Below are 19341 nucleotides of genomic sequence, written 5' to 3'. Positions count from 1 at the left end.
CCCCCCACCTCCTGGTAGAAGTGCGCTTTCCACCTACCAGACCCTGAAAGAAAGTGTCAGGAGCCGGTGCAAAATCCGGTTTAAGTTCAAGAAGACATTTGGAAGTCCAGGAGGCCAAGCAGTTTGAAGAAGTGTAAGCGATTTTTTTTTCCTTGAAAAGAATATATTTTTAAAGAAACCAGCCAGTCCGCGGCAAGCAACAGCAGATTTTTTTTTTTTTTTGCCTCTTTCTCCTATTTTAGATCGAGAGATTTTTCTTTTCTTTTTTTCCTTCTCTTTTTCTTTTTGCAAACAAAGCAAAAAACAGCATAGAAGAAAGAGCAAAATAAAGAAGAAGAGGAGGAGGAAGAGAGGGCAAGAGAGGAAGGGGGAAAAAAAAACACAAAACACCAACCCGGGCAGAGGAGGAGGCGCGGCGGCAGCGGCAGCGGCGGCGGCGGCGGCGGCGGCGGCGGCGGCAGCGGCAGCGGCAGCGGCGGCGGCTCGGACCCCCTCCCCCGGCTCCCCCCATCAGTGCAGCTCTCCGGGCGATGCCAGAATAGATGCCGGGGCAATGTCCCGCCGCAAACAGGGCAACCCGCAGCACTTGTCCCAGAGGGAGCTCATCACCCGTAAGTGTCCGCTGCGTGCGCGCCAGGGGCCGGAGGATGGGGCTCCGGGTGCCCGGGGCTGGGTACACCGAGCCGGGCGCTGCCAGGCCGAGCGCCGGGGCCGCCCGCGGGCTCGCAGAGGCAGCTGCGTCGGCCCAGAGCATGGTGGGGGGCGGGGGGGGCATAGGAAAGTTTCTTTGCAGCCCCGAGAGTCGGAGCGCTGCGCAGGCAGACGCGCCTCGGGCTCGAGGGCCTGCGGAGCGGGCTCCGGTCCGGGGAGGGGGCGCGCAGGCTGGAGGAGGTGTGTGTGCACGCGGAGCCCGGCTGGACGCTCGCCCCTCCGAGCGGCGTGTGTGGCGGCGGCGGCGCTGGTGGCGGGGTTTGGAGAGGAGGGGGAGGGGGCTGGGGGAGCGGAGGGGGAGGGGGGAGCCGGGAAGTGGGGAAAAGTTGGCGAGCGCGTGGGTCCGCTCTGACGGCGCGGGCGGAGGAGAGCGGGGTGCGCTCCGGCCTAGGGGAGATGCGGGGCTACGGGCCGCCGGCGGCTCCGAGTCCCCGGTCGCTGCACTCGGCCGGGAAGGGCGCCGGCCACGCCGGTCCTAGCATTCCGCCGCCGCCTTTCTCTCCCCTCCTCTTGCTATTTGCAAAAGAATCCAGCTGCGCGGCTGTTTGCTGGGCTCTTGCCTCCCCCCCCCCCCACACCCCATTTCCCCACCTCCGTCTGTCTCCTGGGATGATCTTGTCTTCTATCCCCCACTCCAAAAAAAGGTGGGGGGATTGGGGGCTGGTGAAAAAAACCCCGCCACGGGGAAAAAGAAGGATTGCCAGCCAGGATTGGTAAGACAGGGATGTGCTTGTAAAATAGGAAAAAGAAAAAAAAAAAAAAAAGAAAAAAAAAGAAGAAAAAAGAAAAGGAGAGAGACCTATCAATCTCTTACCCATCTTTCTATCTCAGTATGTTTCATCTCGCTTCTCTAAATAAACAAGGCAGGTCGCCGTGGAAATCCGCCGGCTGAAATCGTGTGGATTTCCAGCAAGGGGCCGGGCAGGCAAAGTCAGGCAGCGGGGCAGAGACGCAGCAGTTTCCAGCGCCCCAGTTGGGTTTATTTAGAAAGGGGAAAAAGCGAGCGCGAGCCGGCCAGGTACGGTGTTTGCAGGGGAGCTCGCCCCGAGTGCCCGCACAGTTGCAGGGGGAAGGACGGCTCGCAGCGATCCCGGCCCGGCGCAGCCCGCGGGGCCGCTGATCCGCGGCGCGCGAACATCTCCCCGCGGTCCTTTCTCTCGCGGTGCCTACCTAGATCGCCGTTGCTTTCTTTCTTTCTTTCTTTTTTTTTTTTAATTGCAATAGAAATAAAACATCCTCAGGGTGCCATCGCGACCATGGACAGGTTGTGTTCCTGGAATCGTCCGAGCACCTCGTCGGGCTGGGGCCGGGCAGCCCGCGCGGAGGTGGAGAGGGCTGCGCGCCCAGCCGCAGCCGAGGACTGGCTGCGGGGCGGCCGAGAGCCGAATATTTATGTTATATTTTAAAAAATTTAAATAAATAAATAAATATATAAAGGGGCTCTCCCCTCCCCTGAACACCCAGCATAGGAGCCATCTGCTCGGAGCATTTGCTGCTGCCGTCTCTCCTTTGTTACAGCAGATACGTTAGTAAGAATTTGTGGATTTATTATTGTTTTTTTTGGGGAGGGGAATAGATTTTAAAGCGGGGTTCGCCTTGGGAGAGGGATGCGTTTTTGGTGGGAGGGAACAGAACTTCCCTTTTATTTTGCACCATTGAAGACTCACTGGTTGCATTTAAAACAAAATGTTTTACAACCAGACTTGAGCATGGTTTGATTAAGGTCCCTTTTTGGCCGGTTGACATTCCGTCCTTTTACCAAGCCAATAGCCATCAGCTTATGCCTCTGCGCCCCCCCACCCCCTTTAGATGGTGGACTGGTGGTTACAATGTCTATATTGGCAGAGGTTAATTTCTCTAGGAGGCAATTTGCCCCTCCATACCCTCTGTGTAATTGTGAGGGGTTTTGAGGAGGGGGAAGTTGAGGGGGGGTGTTCGGGCAGTGGGGAGTAGTCTTAGGGCTGCATCTCCAGGCTGGAAGCAGCGAAAGGAGTCGGGAGTGTTTGCAGTTGTGTTTAAGGGGGGGAAGAAGCAGGTAGGTTTGTTTTGCCTTTGCTCTCTCCTCCTCTGGCATGCCTGGGACAACAGGAGAAAGCCCTGGTCAGGAAGACTGGTGGCAGCTGGGTGTGGGGGACAAGGCGTGCCTGGTGCAACATCCTTCCATCCTTCATTTGTTCCCCCTCTGTCTCTCAGCCTTGCTCGGAGTGGTGCTGGGGACAGACAGCCGCTGGCTGCCACTGGAGCAGGGAGGGAGGGAGAAGAGAGAGGCAAAGGAAAAGAGGGGCGAAGGAAATCTTGCCTGCCTTTCAGGGGCACATGGAGCTCAGGGCATGTGCAGGGGGTCAAGCAGAGAGAGTGGTCCAACCAGTTTTCAGACAAGGCTATTTATGATCAAAAAGCAGCTGGCTTTTCTGTTTGTCCTGTGTCACCCCGGGAGGTGGGAGGGCAGAAAGGGGAATGGCAAGAATTAGATGCAGTTTAGGCTGCGTGGCCTGTGGAAGTGTCTCTACACAGTGATGCAGGAGTCGTGGGTTTAGGGTGCTGGAGAGCCCTGGCCAGCAAAATGAGTGCTGTCACAGCCCTGACCCGGGGTTCGCATTTTAGATTTTAAATGTGAAAGGAACTGCCCCAAATGTGGTGTGTCTTCAGTGGGGTGGCAGCCCGTGGTTCTTTAGAGACGATGCAACTTAGCATAACTGCTGGTCTGGGAAACGGGAAGAGCACAGAAAAAGCAGATAATCTTGGGGGGGGGGTAGAAGAGCTCTGTAGTGAGCTGGTTAGATATACAGACAGGGACGGAGAGAAGTATAAACCAGTGTGGGGGACAGCTGGGGATGGAAACCTGGGCTTCTGGTTTGTTTCAAAATATTTGACCCAGATGGGTATGGCTTTTAGAACTGGAGGACAGACACAGCTATTAATAAAAACAAACACAAAACAACACAGTGACAACAGTGAGGAGGGAAGAAGAAGGGGGCAGTGGCTGACCAGGCAGAGGGAAGGGTTGTGAGCCCACTGTGCCAGACAGGGAGAGTAGGGGGAATGAAATGCAGTCCAGTCCATGAAGGAGCTCCAAGGCTCTTCAGAGAAAATAAGATGTCCATGGCAAATTATACAACCCTAGCGAAGGTGATTTTTCAACAACCTACCAACAGGTTTCCTTGGAAGATCAGTGATTTTCTGTATGAATTCACGATTTTGCAAAACAACTAGAGACCCAAGGTTTGACACGGGAAGTTAGGCTAACTGTGTTAATTTCACGGTTGCCTTTTAAATTGGGTTTTGCTGTGGCTGTGTGTTTTGGAGGTGGCTGGCTTCACAATGACCTTAACTCTCTGGGGTATAGTGTATCTCCAGTTATCCACAGTCTTTCAAGATTGGGCCTCCGATAAATTTCACAAGCCATGGGCCCCTCTTTTTTTGGGGGGGGTGGTGGGTAGGGGGAGTGAAGTTTGTCTCCCACTCTGCACAGAAGGGAACCCCATATCATTAGAAGTGTGATATAAGTCAGCTGCTATGATTCCACGGGAGAATAAAAACGTGTTCATCAGAGGTGTTATGCCAGGCTGATTTTATTCATTTGTAATTCACACCTGAGAGAAAACAGCCGTGAGCGTATTTTAACAACCCTTAATATTTTTAAAGGGTATTCTTTCCCTCCCTGAATATTATGTACATATGCATATTTCTTCCTTTAAGGGTGGGAGCTTGCTATCTGCCCGGACTTTGGCCTTGGCGATTTTTGTCTGGCCTTCAAAATATTTCGTAACCGAAAACGAATCATTTCTCAAGTGCTGGAGCGAATGCGGTGGCTTTGGTGAAGCCTTAGGAACATGGAGGGAGGCTGGGGTCAGACGGCTGGGGTGGGACACTTTGCTGACCACAGTGCAGGACCAAAGGGGGCTTCCTGACCGAAGAGAAGGCCAGCTTTAGGTGCATCTGACGGTAATTGGCGTTGGGTCTCAGGTCAGATGGAAACACGCAGAGCGGTTCGTTTACAGATGCCAGCTGCTGACTGTGGAGCGCACCAGTTTCTAGCGCCTTACCACAAGCGAGCTCTCGACGCTTTGAGCTTAGAGCATGTCTTCGACCAGCCTTTCCTTTTCTCCTTTTTCATCTCCCTTCCTGATTGCTTTGCATTCTCTGTTGCTTGTTGTGATAAAATACTTTTCCAAAACAAACTTTCAGTTGAATTGGCTTCTGGTTGATGGCAAGCCTGAAACGCCGCGCCGTGCCTGGTGCCACTTGGCAGCTAGGGGGAGCTCGGTGCCCGTGTCATGCCTTGGCGCCTGGCTACAATGGGCCAGGAGCGAGCTTCCGTGGGTTTCCACCCGCTGCCGCAGCACTTTGCATTGCTGCTGCAAAATGTCTTAAGTGTGAAGTTGTAATATTGATTTTCCTGCAGAGATTCGAGCGGGACAAAAATGAGAATATAAGTTTGAGAAATCATTTTCAAGCTATTGGCATTGATTTACAAGCCCTCACTAGGCAGATGGGGGCCTTTTTCTTTTTTCTTTTCCCGATTTTTTTTTTTTTTTTAAACAGTTAGAATGGTTAGTTCGAACGGGTGTGTTTCCCCCTATTAGTCTGTGGTCTTGACTTTCTGCAAATTCCATTAGGCTCTTAAGGCATCCGTGATCAGATTGAGGGCGGGACTCTGGGAAGAGTATACATCATTTTGTCCATTTCTGTGTTGTATGTCAGAGACCCGGGGAACGGTCGAGAATCACTGCTTTTGGGAGTCATGCTCCTAAAACAGCTTGATGAATGGAAATCCTTTCAGCTCAGGTTTTATAACACTTGGATTCTCAATTCCATTTATTAGGTAATGTTCCCACTGTACTAAGGGAAATAGCACCATTCCCCAAAGATATCAAATGCCAACTCAAATAATGTGTAAAACTTTGTTTGGAAGGAGTATAGGCTTGCTAGACCCAGCGTTGCTAATACCTTTCACCCCCAACAGTGCCCTTAATGGATGGCTCTTAATGAGACTCTTTCTCTCCTAAACGTGTAATTTAGTGCTGGGGCATATATGTGCTTTTGATCATGGGGTTTCTGGATCTATCATGTCTTCTCCAAGTTCAAGAAATCTGCAGACAGCACAGTTAACCCCGAGTCTTGTGCTTGAGTTCAGTATATGGGCAGAAGAGGTTGCCCTGAGACTGGAAAGAGTGCTTTATTCTAACCTGAAAGAGAAATAAATTAGGTCAGACAAAAGCCTAGTGCTGTCATCAGCTGAGAAAGAGGCTTCACTCTCCAGTGCGGAGGGCCAGCAATTTATCTGATGATTTCTCTACTTCATTCAATGTTTGAATTGAGCCAGTCTCGAGCATATCGCGGCTCATTTGACAACTCAAGATGAAGTGGCACAGTCACCTCACAGCCTTGGGCTGGGCAGTGGCCTTCGGCCTGCAGAATATCGTGAAAAAAATTCAGTTTAGAAATAGCCAATCCTTCACCTTGGAACTTGGGAGAGTTTCACGAGCTGTAACTGAATACGGACTGCAGATATGACGGTGCTTGACAAAAACAGTGTATGTGGGGAGGGTAGAGATGGGGTTCTTGACCTTTGGGGACGGCCTCCTGCATCCCGTGTGGCTAGAGGAAGGCCCCTCTGGCTGTCCCGTTAGGGCCTACCTTTAGCGGAAGCTCTCTGAGGACTTGGGACTCCAGGTTTAATGCTGGGGTCACATCTGGGAGGACAAGGAAAAATAAATGCTCCTTGGGGACTGCACCCAGCACCACACGGTCAAGTTGCTGATGCCGGCTGAGCATCCTTCTCTGAAGGTGGTGTTAGCTGTAGGCACACTGACGTATTTTTTCATGGGGAGAGGGCACAGAGAGATACTGGGAATGAATGAATGTCACCCAGCTGCTCTGAGTATGGCTTTGTCGCTTCGCAGTGCTCTCCATTTACTCACACGATCGGGTCTGGGGTCCTGCGTGCCCTGTGGGCCCCCCCCACCCCATTCCCTCTTCCCACAAATCTCTCTTCCTTTCCAGGGAGGCAGTGAGATCTGCTCGTGTTCTGGTCCCCATTTCTCTACCCCTCCCCAAGAAAAGCTGTTTGTTGATTGCCTCTTTTGAGCAGTACTTTCCCCAAGGCGTGTATAAAAAGTGCCAACAGCAGGCTATTTGGAGACCCGCGAAAGCACAGGGACACACTTCTTTCGTCTACTGCACGAGCCAGTGGGGGGGGGGGTGCGGGGGGTGGGGAACAGCATCGGTTTTACTGGCAAAAGTGACACCAGATCGAGGTTTGATTAATGGTGCTGCGTTCACCGGGACTTTGCGTCCGGCATTTTGACACACGCAAGTCTTTTGTGTAGTTGCTGAAATTCAAGAAATTCATTCTTTCTTTCTTTCTTTCTTTCTTTCTTTTTTTTTTCCTCCAAGAGAGCTGATAATCTGCTTGGGTGTTGAATTAGCCAGCCCGAGTTATTTTACTAGAGTGAAATCCCAGACCACACAAAATTAAGTAACTTCAAAGTAAAAAAAAAAAAAAAAATCCTCTGTTGTATACAACTTTTTTTTATGACCTCCTTCCACTGAACTGCAGAAATACAAATACATTTGTGAATGTGCTGGTGAGTTCTCTACTAAAACAACGTGCATAAATGACTCGAGAAAGTTGAATGCCAGTGTTGCTGTGATTAGCGTGTGCTTCAGAAATGGATGTGCTGCTAAGAAAAAAAAAATTTTTTTTCATGGGGTCATGTTTAAATTTCTACCTTGGAAAGGAGATGTTGAAAATGGCTTCTGTCCTTCCTCTGTCGCTCTCAGCCTCAGAGAATGTCCTCCGGCTAAAGGCTTACAGGCTGGTGTCCTGTAAGGGTCCTTCTTTTCTTCTGCTTAGCACCTTTGGAAAAGCATAGCATTAAATAAAACAAATCTCTTCATTTGGCCTCAAAGCGTGCTTTTATATCCTGCTTTTATATTTATATGAGCCCTGTTGTGGCTCTGCAGATTTAAGGCATTTGCAGCTTTGTGGACTCTGCTGAACGTGCTCGGAAGGGTTTCTATGGTGGTAAATCTTTTTTCTTTCTTTCTTTCTTTTTTTTTTTTTTTACTTTTAAAGCAACTATTTTATTTATCAAAACATAGGTCACTCCATTCTCTGGTTTTGTGGAGTTGGCTTTTTATTAGCAACCTTTTAGTCATGGACAGGATCTGTGAGTGCACCTGTACGCTGTTTTCTTTATTCATTTCGCCCTTTTTTTTTCTTTGGCTGCCTTTGAATGTGTGAGACCAGGCCCCCTGAGCTCAGTTTTTGGAGTTCTGGAGAGGTGGATGCGGTGGGGGGGAAGGGAAGGTCGGGTGATGGTCTTCAGTGCAAGTTGGGATGTTTTTCAAGGAGCTGTTGTTGAAACCAGGCTGGGTTGTGTAGGGCAGTGTGTGCATGTGGGGGGGGGGGGTCCTCCTCCCACCCTCAGACCTCCCCATCCAGCCTCTGTCACAGGGCTGGGTGACTGAGATTCTTCCTGTACCCCCAACAGGAATCCCTGCCTTCCTGGAATGCAGGCCAGACTCAGGCCTTCCCCTGCAGGCCCCGTCAGCCAGACCCCAGGTCATGTCCACGGGTTGCCCAACAAGGAGGTGTCTTCAGTCTTCTCCCTGTCTTCCTACCCGGCTGCCAGAAATCGCGACAGTTTCACTGGAGGCTCCAGCAGGGGTTGGTGTGGAGCAGAAGGGGCCTGGTGGGGTGGTGGCCCCCACGTGTGCCCGTCCTGACAGCGGATTTGAGGGCGGTAGACAGGAGGCCTTTGGAGCATCTGGGAGAGGCACAGGGTCTCGGCCAGCAGCTCTGAGACCTGGACCGGCTGCACTGCTCAGTCCTCCCGAGAGGGCAGGGGGTCAGGTGAAGGAGCTCACCTGTGCCAGGCGGCCTGCTTATACCTGCCAGGCTGTGTCCTCCCAGGGCCAGAGGCCGCCCTCGGCCTTGCTGGCTGCAGGAATTCGGTGGGCAGACGGGGCTGGGGCCCGGACGGTGGCTCCCACCCTCAGACGTGTTCTAACCCCTCCTGGCCCCGTGAGGCCATTCCTCCTAACGCATGCCTGGCTGGGCTGACGTTCTGCTCTTATCTCCGCTGCCTCTGCCGGGCACTTCATTATTCCCAATGTTCGGAGAACTTCATAAAACCTCTTGTCGTGCCTTTAAGCGCCATCTAGTCATAGATTATTTTCTCCACCAAGAATTGATTCCTTCTCTCTCCCATCCACCCGTCTCCTTCCTCCCCTCCCCACGGTTGTTATTTTCTCTTGGATCCAATAAATTAAAAATTGATGGCAGCTCAGAAAGTGTTGTGCTCCGTCGAGTGCGCGTGTTGGTGGCGGTGTCGGTGCCGCCTGGAGTCTCGGCCCCTCCCGGAACGTTCTCGGGGAGGAGAATGAAAAGATCCCTTCACAGATTATTGGTGAGCATGGCTTCCGTCTTCGTAGGAAGCAGGTGTAAAGTCTCCAGTCGGACGCAGAGCTCTGGCGGACAGATGCTGAACATTTCTCGTAAACACGCGTACACATCGTGATGGCGGCTGTGACGTTGGTGGCACACGATTTTAAGAGCCTGGCACCCCTCCCCCCACATCCTTCTCCTACCCACTCCCCCATCACCGAAACAATAATTCTTCATAGGTTTCTCTTGGACTGGGGCTTAGCGGTTAGGGATTTGGATTTGAATCGGTGCAGGGTAAGGGCGACATGGGCCTGTGTGCTGTATGTGAAGCAATGCACGCACACTCTGGGGACAGCAGGCGGTCGGCCCCTTGGCTGGAATCCCCCAAAGGGCAGGTGCATGGGCAGTTGTTACAGATGGACCAGGGCGGGTGGGGCCCTTGGAGCCCTGCGTGTGGGGGAAATCACTGGCCAGGTAAGGCCCTGCTAAGCCTTTGCAGCTGCTGGGGGGTCCTGTTGGCTGCTTGGCCGGGTCGGTGTTAACGATGTCTTTCCATTTCTGTCTTCTGCCCCAAATTCCTTCCCAGCGGAGCTAAGGCATGGGGGAGTTTGTCTTAGGCTCAAGCGCTTCCCCATCTACTTGACAACAAATAACCATTATTATTTGCGAACCCTGATTTCATTGCTTCTAAATGCGTTTATCAGCTGCGAGGAGGCCTACCCTTGTAAATAAAATGTGGTTTTGTTGTAAAAGAAAATTAACTCTGTGTGTGTGTGTGTGTGTGTGTGTGTGTGCGTGTGTGTGTGTTTGAGAGGCAGGGTATGTATTTGTCTGGGAGCTTTAGGATTTCGTAGTTCAGAACTCACCCCAATGTGACAGCTGACCCTGCGTCCACTCGTTTTTCCTCTTAATAAGTCAAACATTTTAGCAATCCCTGTACTTTATTCGGCTCATAATAGTGAGAGCAGCAAGCAGTATTTTCCAGAGCCGCCTGACAGTTGGGGAGCTTTTCACGAAAGCAGAAATCCTCCCAGAGGAAGGACCTCATCTCTGCCTTCTTTCTTTAAGGCCTGAGTTTGCCAGACAAGGCAGCCTGAGGGGCTGGTTTGTTGGGTGGGTCTGGGAATTCGAAAAGCTGTTTTTGTTGTGTGTCTTTTCTCTTTCCTGGTGGTTTGTTGTCTCTGGGTGACCGTTTGGGCCGCTCCGGCTCTTCCAGCAGAGGCATGGGGTCAATGAGCTGTGTGGGGCCCTGAGGCCCCAGGTGCCCGCAGGACAGGGAAAGGAGGGTTCCCGGAGGGCCAGACGTGTCTCCCTTTGCCCTTCCTTGAGCGTGGCCAAGTGGCTTTTTCTCCTTTTATTTCTTCCAGCGTCGATACGGTTCTAAGAAGGGACGCACACGCGCGCGTGCACACGCACCCCACACACCCGGCTTGGTATCCGCCTGTCGGCGGAAATGAAACCACAGCCCGTCTTTGGGGGTGTCTCCGAGGGCTGTGAGCACAAGCCTCCAGGCTCAGCCAGCTGTCTCGGTCCACCCCCTGCGACCCAAAACTTGACAGTTGAGGGGTTCATGCTGACTCTGTTCCCTGAACTTTGGGGGTGATGTTGCCACCTTCCTGGGAAGTATCTCACCCGGCAGGGCCCCACACCCCAGGGCTGGAGAGAGGAAACCCCATTCTTGGAGCTGTCATCTTTGAGTTTGACTTTCAACACTGACAGTGGGAGGCAAGATTTGTTTGTTTCTTTTGCCCCTGGCCCTCCCTGGGAGGCCGCTAGCTGGGCCCTGGGCCCTGGGTCTGGGAAGTCCGGGTTCAGAGCTGTGCTGTGGGACACCCTGCAGGGCTGGCTGCCCAGGAGGCTTGGCTGCAGACCGGGGGGGGGGGGGGGGGGGGGGGGGGGGGGGGGCTGGGGGGAGGGGCGGTGCCCAGAGTCAGGACTGCAGCACAGTGAAGGGTTTTGGATACTTTCAAACTCAGTGCAGGGTATTCACAGGGCCTGCTGCATGAGGAAAGTGAAAAGGCGGAGAGAGCCAAATAAAGGAAAGAAAACCAGATGTTGCCAAAAAAAAGAGAGAGAGAGAGAGAGAGAGGTTGAGAGAGAGAGAGAAAGGAAAAAAGTGTTGGTACTCAGTCCTTAGCAAAGGATAGTAGGCAGAGTCAGGAGAGCTTGGGGACAGGCAGGCTTCCTTGACCTTTGCTAATTCTGAAAGAAGTCTGTGTTTCTTTTGAATTAAAGGGACGAATTGAAATTACGTAGCTTAAACCCTGGGAGCAGAGAGGAGGTGTTGGAGCTTTCTAGAGCTCCTCCCAGGGGAGCGGACAGACAGGGCTGAAAAAGTTAATGAAAAGCAAAACAAAACACAACAAGGAAAAGAAAGATTAAACTACTGAGCAGCAGGAAACACCTCCCGGTCCTCAGCGAGGATGGTCACGCTGGAAGGGTGGCCGCCTCGGTGACGGTGACGCAGCAACGTGCCAGGCCTACTTGCGAGTGGCAGTTCAGACAGGACCGGGTCCGGCCACCCTTCCCACCACGGAGCTTGGAGCTTGCCCCGTCTGTCGGAATGCTCTGTTTCATTTTGTACATTTTTTTTTTTTTTTGCTTTTCATCTCATTTCCTTTGTGCTTCTCTCCTTTTTTTTTTTTAACAAAACAATATTTTGACATCCTCCTCCCATTTATTAGAGCTCCCTCTCTAGAAATGGCGCACAATACATCCTTATATTTCTAAAGAACTGTTTTCACAGCCCTCTCCTTTGGCTCTGAAATTATGTATATGTAATTGGTAATTAAAGGTGCGAGCTTTTCAATATAAACAGTATTGCTCAATGTTAGATCATTAAAGGGAAAAGAAGCACCGAATAATTACCTTTTTTACATTCTGACAAACCGTTCGCAGGAATGTGGGTCCCCCCTACAACCACCGTTCGGGCGTGAGGGTTGTGATTACATTTGAGCCATACCAAAGCATCTTTTCATAAAATAAATTGGTAAATTAATTATGTATCCAACTCCTTTTTAAGTAAATTCTTGATTTCTTTCTTTTTTCTTTTCTTTTTTTTTTTTTTTTTTTTTTTTAGAGTGTAATGAACAGTTCCCAGGGCCGGCTTGGTGAAAACTGTTTCTCTTACCTTTTAGGTTCTTTGTGTTAGAGGTATGCCGGCAACAGATTTAGGATTTCCTCATCTTCGTGGTATTTTTGTGCTGCCATGGGTCTCATGCATGTCTCCGTGTAATTCACGGAGGAATCTGTCTGTTTTTCTGTAACCACAGGCAGGATCTCAAATCGTAACTTCCCTTCCCAGCAACACCTGCGTATCAACCTGTCCACGCGGGTTCGACCACGTTCTGTGGATTACACAGCCCGTTCTAGATTCAGCATCACCCATGGACTCTCACAGGCCCTGAAGAAGCTGTGTTTAGAAAATACAGAACAGTGATTTATATGGAGGATAGAAGATGCCACAGAATTTTTTCCTTAAATTATCTGTTCTTTGGCTCTGGCCCGTCAGTAACTTCACTGCCACGGAATGTGTTTTCCTCCCTTCCATTCCTTCTCTCTGTTCCTCTGTGGTTTTCATCATCCCTCACTAAATACCATACAACTGAAAATTTACCTGCCTCCTCGGGTCGCAGACCTCTGGCTGTCCCTTGGCTTTTCTGAGGACCCCGACACTTGCTCTGTCTTTACGACTAAGTCGTTGGCTCCTGAAAAATTACAACCCAAGTTTGCTCAGACCCCAAGGGAGTGTGCAACCTCGTTGCCCACTTCCCTTATTTATGACACTTTCGGCTGCAGAGCCCTCCAGTTTTCCCCCTGGGGGTTGCTGCTTTTTGAGGCATTTATTGGCTTCAAAATATTTGGGTCCTATGTCCCCTACCAAAAAAAAAAAAAAAAAAGGAAATATATCTGCTGCTAAAGAAACGTGAAAATGTACAGCCCATTGAAAGTGTGGCTTGTCATCTGCCAAGAAATGCGTTTGGAGCCTGAACAGTTTTTTTTTTTTTTTGTTTTTTGTTTCTTTTCCTTTTCTTTTTCTGGGAGTGAAAATAAAACCAACCAACAAAAAGGACAGTGGGGGAGTTGATGAGTGTTGGGAAATCTACAAAGTGGTGGAGGGCTGACCAGGAGCAGGGTGTTTGGCAGGAAAGCCGGCTCCCTCTTTCAGCCAGCCGACTCTCTCGGCGTCCTTTCCCCGGCATTGTGTTTTTCTTCAGCATTTCTTTTTGAACCAACACTCACTTGTTGCTTTCTGAGCATGCGGGCTTCTTTCTCTCCTAAGGACTGGCTGCCTGACGCCCGTCTGGGGTTCTGCTTTCTTGTCTGGGGTGCAGCCAGGTCTGAGGTAGAGGAATACAAGCAAGGCTCCCATGAATGGGGAGGACATGAATGAACGGTGGAAGGGAAGGGGGGAGGGGCGGCCGAGCCAGCCCAGGCAGGGGGAACCGGCTGGAAGCTCTCAGCCTCGGCTGCCCACTGGAATCACCTGAGGAGTCTTAAAAAAACAAAAAGACAATCTGACGTTTGGATCTCCCTGTAACTGGTCTGGGCTGCCATCTGAGCACTGTGTGTATGTGTGTGTGTGTGTGTGGGGGGGTGGTGTTCGGAGCTCCCCGGGTGATTCTCAGAGGATGTAAAGTGGGAGAGATTCGTCTCTAGCTTGAAGCACTGGGCTCGTGACACTGAGCCTCTTGTGAAAGCGGGATGGGTGTTCTGTGCACGCGCACGTGTATGTGTTTACATGCCATGTCGTAGGGGGGGTGCAGGGAGGGGGGGAAATCGACAGCAAATAAACTACAAAGCAGTCAGTTCAGCAGTGAGTTAAGCAACAAACGGGAGCTGCGGAGTTGCTCCTGGGGCCTCAGTTTGCCCATCTGTGGCTTCCAGGGGTCATGCGCGGACTTGGTGACCTCTAGTACCCTGCAGCGGAGGGGCCCCCTCTTGGTGGGGAAGGGTTGGGATGGCCGAGGGGTGCCTGTGATTGCCTAAGCCCATCTCTGTCTTCTCTACCCCCCTCTCCTCTCTCTCTTCCAGCAGAGGCTGACCATGTGGAGGCCGCCATCCTCGAGGAAGACGAGGGTCTGGAAATAGAGGAGCCCAGCAGCCTGGGGCTGATGGTGGGTGGCCCCGACCCTGACCTGCTCACCTGTGGACAGTGTCAGATGAACTTCCCCCTGGGGGACATCCTGGTTTTTATAGAGCACAAGAAGAAACAGTGTGGCGGCAGCCTGGGTGCTTGCTATGACAAAGGCCTGGACAAGGGCAGCCCGCCGCCCTCTTCGCGCTCCGAGCTCAGGAAAGTGTCCGAGCCGGTGGAGATCGGGATCCAGGTCACCCCCGACGAAGATGACCACCTGGTCTCGCCCACGAAAGGCATCTGCCCCAAGCAGGAGAACATTGCAGGTATGGAGCATTGCACTGGCCAGGGCACCGCTGCAGCCACCTCCCGGGTCCCACGCCTGCCTCCCCCCTCGCTGTGCCGGGGGTCGGTACTGGGAGGATCTGGGGCCTACGGGGATAGGACCGCCAGCCAGGGCTGGCCCTTTCTGAGGGGCCACTGTCTGGGTGACCCTCGGGACGAGACAGGCCTGGGGCTTAGAGAGGCACAGCTGGCCGCTGGTGGCTTTGCTTTTGGCAGTGAGACTGTGTTGTGGGGCCTAGTCTGCAGGTGGCCGGGAGTACGGAATGGAAATTCGGAAGGCTAACTGGCCCTCGGTTTGCTGGTGTTCTTGGCTCAGTCTCTGGCTGTGCAGCCAGATAGTCTCGGGTTGGCGTCTGTGTTCACGACTTGGACAAATCAGTTTTTCCATCTATGAAATGGAGCTAATGAGACCTATCTCCGTAGGGTTGTTGTGAGGTGGAATGAGATGTGGCCTGAGGGGAGGGCCTGGCGGGCACTTTGGAACAGGAGCCCTCATTTCCTCCTCTTCCTCTCTCTGGCCTCAGATTCCCATCTGTAAAAAGAGGTGATCTCGGAGGCCCCTTCTGATGTTGCCTGATCCTTCCAGGAGGTCTAGGGAAGGGCCTGTGGGGACTTGTTGGAGCACCGCGCCCCTCCCCTTTGGCATGCCCACTCAGCTGACCACCTGGACAGCCGACTCTTACCACCTGGACGGGCAGGTGTCAGGTTGCGTCCTCCAGCTGGGGCTGCTCGCCACAGTGAATGGGCACCCGTCGGGCCATGGCTGTGGCACACCAGAGCCTCGTCCGGGGAGCCCACGCTCCGTGGAAGCTTCTGGGTCGTACTTCTGAGCCTGGGAGGCCCAGCAGAGAAAGAGGGCCTTGGTTGCCCGTGTTCCCTAGAGCCTACAGAAAGATGGCGTCAGGGTGCCTGCGGATGAGGGCTCAAATCCTGCCGGTTGACATTGGACAAGCTGCGTCATGAGTCTAGGACTCAGTTTCCTCATCTGTTAACAGTGGGTGAAAATACCGGTGGGCCTGGGGTGAGGACTGAATGAGCAAGGGGCTCCATAAATGATTTGCTAGCGGAACTTTCCCATCGGGGTCCCCTCTGGTGCCTCAGTGTGCGAGTAGGTGCCGGCTGAGTTTTCGGCACGGCAGCTAGCAGAGGTGCTGGAGGGACCGAGGCTCTGTGTGTTCCTCCTCGGAGGGTGGGCCTGCTGGAGCAGAGGGCCCCGTCACCCAGGAGGCAGTCAGGGCGATGCAGGAAGCAAGCCACCTGGCAGCTTGGAGAGGTTGGGCCTCAATGTGCCCATCTGTAAAATGGGATGAATGAGCTCTCTCTTGGGAAGAGACTGTGGTTGTGTGCAGACTCCCACTGGCACATGCGGGTGCTGGGGAGACCCCGTCAAATCCTACTGGCCTGTGGGCTTTGCCTTCTGGTGGGGGTCCTGGAGTGACCCCTCTCACCTTGTCAAGTTGCCAAGGGCTCTGAGGAGAATGTCCAAACACGCTCAGGGCCATGGTCATGTAAACCCCGGTTTCTCAGAATGCCCTGTGGAGCTTAGCGATGCTGCCTTCGTTAGGGTTGGAACCTCCGGTCGAGAAAGGTGCTGGGTCCCTTAGGTTGGTGTTGTTGGTGTTCCCGTGGCTTTCTTTTCTTTGACACTGGGGGCGTAGTTTTCTCCAGTAGAATAAACACCTGGCGTCAGTGTCCACAGACCTTTCTGGCACGGGGGGGCTTCTGCCCATGAGACTCTGGTCCCTACTACTGTTTCAATGGATGGAAAGGCATTTTGCTTTCACCAAAAACCATCCGAATCCTCGTTTTACGTTGAAGGTATTTCCCAGCGAGAGCCTGCCGATCACTGTGGGCAGGTTTGTTTAAGAAAGCCACTGAATGCGATTTCATAAAAGGCAAAAGTTAATCTGCAAGGCGGCTTTGTCCTCATCCCCCCACCCCTCCCCGCGCCCCTTTTCTCGGGTTCTAATACTGCAGCAGCCTACAGTATTTTTATTTTATGTGTGACGAAAGATATTCTTGGCCTTTTCTGTTCAGCAACAGGACGAATGGATTCCTTCATTCTCGAAGAAATATGTAAAATAATCCCTTAGAAGTCTAAAGAGATATGTTTGTTCAAAGCATTTAAAATGTTATTTTAATCAAAGGCACAAAACAGTCTCCATGCTGTGTCAGCTGAAGACAACCACGATGTCTAAAGACATCATGCTTTCTTTCCAGTCTCCCTTTTCCCTTTTTCCCCTCCCCACTTGGGCACCAACTTTTCTTTTTCTCCTTCCTCTTCTTCTTCCCCTCTTCCTCCTTCTCCTCCTTCTCCTCCTTCTTCTTCTTCTTCTTCTTCTTCTTCTTCTTCTTCTTCTTCTTCTTCTTCTTCATTTAATAAAAAGGAAAAGATTAAAGAATAAAACTTCAGTGGCTCCAATGTGTAAAGGAATTTAATATGGTGGGAGCATTAATTATTTTAGCTTAATTGAATTCTGAGGACTTGCATTACTTGCATTTCTGTAGACAAGCCCTGTTTATTATTTCTCTGTGTAGATTAACAGTAAAGGAAACACAGATAACTTTCAGTTATTTATTGTAAAATAAATGTGTCAATTCATGTGTAAAGCAAGCTGCTCAAAGATAATTGAGTCTTTATATTTTAAGAGGGGGACTAGGAATCACAGGCGCTTCTCCGCCCGGGCTTCCGGAAATCCGCACAGCTGCTGCCCAGGCCCGTGGCACCGCTGGCCTCGCCCGGGCCTCCCCTGTTCCTGCTTCCCGTCTGTGTTGGGGAGGGATGCGCTCGAGCAGCCCGTCTGTGCCCCGCTGTGCTTCCCAAGGCCGGTTGCCGGTGAGCCGGTGGCTGTTAACCTCTTGGGTGTTGGTCTCTGGCTTGGCTGTCGCGAGTGAGGTGCTCATGGTGACCCCGAGTGCCTTTTCTTTCCTGGAACCAACAGTCTGTGTGTGTTGTCCAGACGGGTTCTAGCCCTCCATGCTTCCAGAGGCGGGGATCCCGAGATGGAGGGGCGGGGCTGGCCTGTAAATATGTGGGCTCCCTTTCACCCTCACGGCCCGCCCCCCCCAGGGTGAGATGGGGGTTGAAATTCGGTCGGTCATTGCACCCCGGTAGGACTCTGGATCAGCCCTTTCCTTGGGACTCTGCAGTTTGGAGACGGGCATAAAAGGAGTAGTTAATTATTTCTTTTCTTTTTTTTAATGACAGAGAAGTAGGAGAGTGGCAGGAGGAACTTTCTGGACTTTGTGTCCTGGAGGGCGTTCATTCTTCGTTCATTCATTCATTCATTCGTTCGTTTGTTCATTTACTAAACAAGCAGCTGTTGCTCTTCCCCTGCCCGGAGCCTCCCCACCTGGCCAAGGGGTGACAGAACCCCCAGGGGGTGGGAGCATGGCCTTCTGGGCTGCTTCTCTGTCCCCCTTGGGGGACATGGCGGAGTATGAGTAGGTAGCAACCTCACTCTTGATGTGTGCAGTTACGGCCCTGGGCCCTGCACCTTGGCCGTGTGCTGCGGCCAGGGGAGGTCCATGGTGCCTGTGTCTGAGGCCCATCTGGGGACAGACGGGCGGGGGCGGGAGGGGGGCGCTTGGGCAGAGGTGGGGGCTTCGGCCTGGAGACCCGACTCAGGGCAGGCGTCTGCCTCTGTAGGAGTTCTTCACATTTCCTAAGTCCCCTTCCCACTACATTCTCCCACCTGTGCGGAGGGTTCTGATGGAGCTGGGAGGTGAGGGTAGCAGATCCTGGGGTGGGGGGAGGGGGAGAGGAGGTGGGTTCCGTGGTTTGCAAAGAGCGGGAGTCTCTGAACCGTTATCTGGGACGGGTGACTTGAGGAGGGGTGGGGAGAAGGGGGCTTGGGGTGCTTGGGGCTCTCAGCCTGCACCAGGGAGGCCACGTGCTGCCTGCCAGCCTTGGCCGGGTGACCTGACCTTCCAAGCTGCAGTTTCCTCACCCAACAGTAACTGTGGGGCGCGGATGATGTGTGCCTGGCACCCGGCCCACGTGCTGCGGCCTTCCACCCTCCTCCTCCTCCTCCCTTGCTGGTGCTGTTACCCCAGCTCCATCGTTCCGTGCTGTTAGTGGTGCTAAAGTAGGCCTTCCAGGAATTGGGGAGAAACTTCCATTGGGCTCGGAGAATTCCGCCGTGGGAAACCGAGTCCGCACAGCTGTTGTGTGTCCCCCTCCCCCAGCCATCTTTGGTCACGTTACTGTCGCGTGGTGACCGCGCGGATAGTGGGTCACCCTGGGGAGGACCGTGGGCAGCATGGGCTTTGGTGGCGGTCGGGAGGGGTGCGATTCCAGACCCCACCCAGGCAGGCCGCCTCACTTTTCTGGGCCTCGGGTTCCTCCCCTGTACCTACTTTTCAGTCCCATGCCAGGGACGGACGGAGGCCTACAGGGCACCCACCTAATGCAGGGTCCCCCTGCAGCCAGATGCCTGACAGGCGGAAGCTTCTAAAAAGCTTTCTGAAAGAGCGTGGACCCTGCTTGAAAGCACGAGGTGTTTGCTCCCCAGTGAGAATCTTGAAAACTCACCTGGGGTATCTCTCTCAGCCATTGACGCCGATTCCTCCTTAGAAATCCCCATTTTATAGCCACTGGAGGGAAGGCTCTTGATCACAGGTAATTCGTTTTTACGTGTTATCACCCCTTCCATAACCAAATGGAGCTGTAACCGGAGGAATGAGCCATCAGCTGTCAGTCATAGGTTTGCCTTTTGCCTTTTTTCCCCGTCCTTTCCCCAAACCCCAAATGTCAGATTTCTGGAGAAATGCAGGAGGCAGGCAGCGGGTGACAGGAGGTGGCAGATCCCCC

The 19341-nt window shown here is 52.6% G+C and overlaps 1 protein-coding gene across 4 annotated transcripts in view; it reads left to right on the top strand.

The window, feature by feature from the left end:
* Positions 1-459: 459 nt before the first annotated feature.
* Positions 460-19341, top strand: part of BCL11B (BAF chromatin remodeling complex subunit BCL11B) — a 97079-nt gene continuing 78197 nt past the window's right edge. For 2 of the 4 annotated variants that reach the window (XM_030319938.2, XM_030319936.2), the window contains exons 1-2: positions 460-611; positions 14144-14509. In XM_030319938.2, the coding sequence (XP_030175798.1) occupies positions 554-611; positions 14144-14509 (424 nt within the window). In that variant the 5' untranslated portion in view covers positions 460-553. Of the gene's footprint in view, positions 612-14140; positions 14510-19341 lie in introns of all 4 variants that reach the window. The other 2 variants (XM_030319937.2, XM_030319935.2) reach the window with 1 other exon arrangement.

This window comes from Lynx canadensis, chromosome B3, assembly GCF_007474595.2.
Source record: "Lynx canadensis isolate LIC74 chromosome B3, mLynCan4.pri.v2, whole genome shotgun sequence".
NCBI lineage: Eukaryota > Metazoa > Chordata > Mammalia > Carnivora > Felidae > Lynx > Lynx canadensis.
The sequence above is the reverse complement of the archived record's forward strand: the minus strand, read 5'-3'. Positions and strand labels throughout refer to the sequence as shown.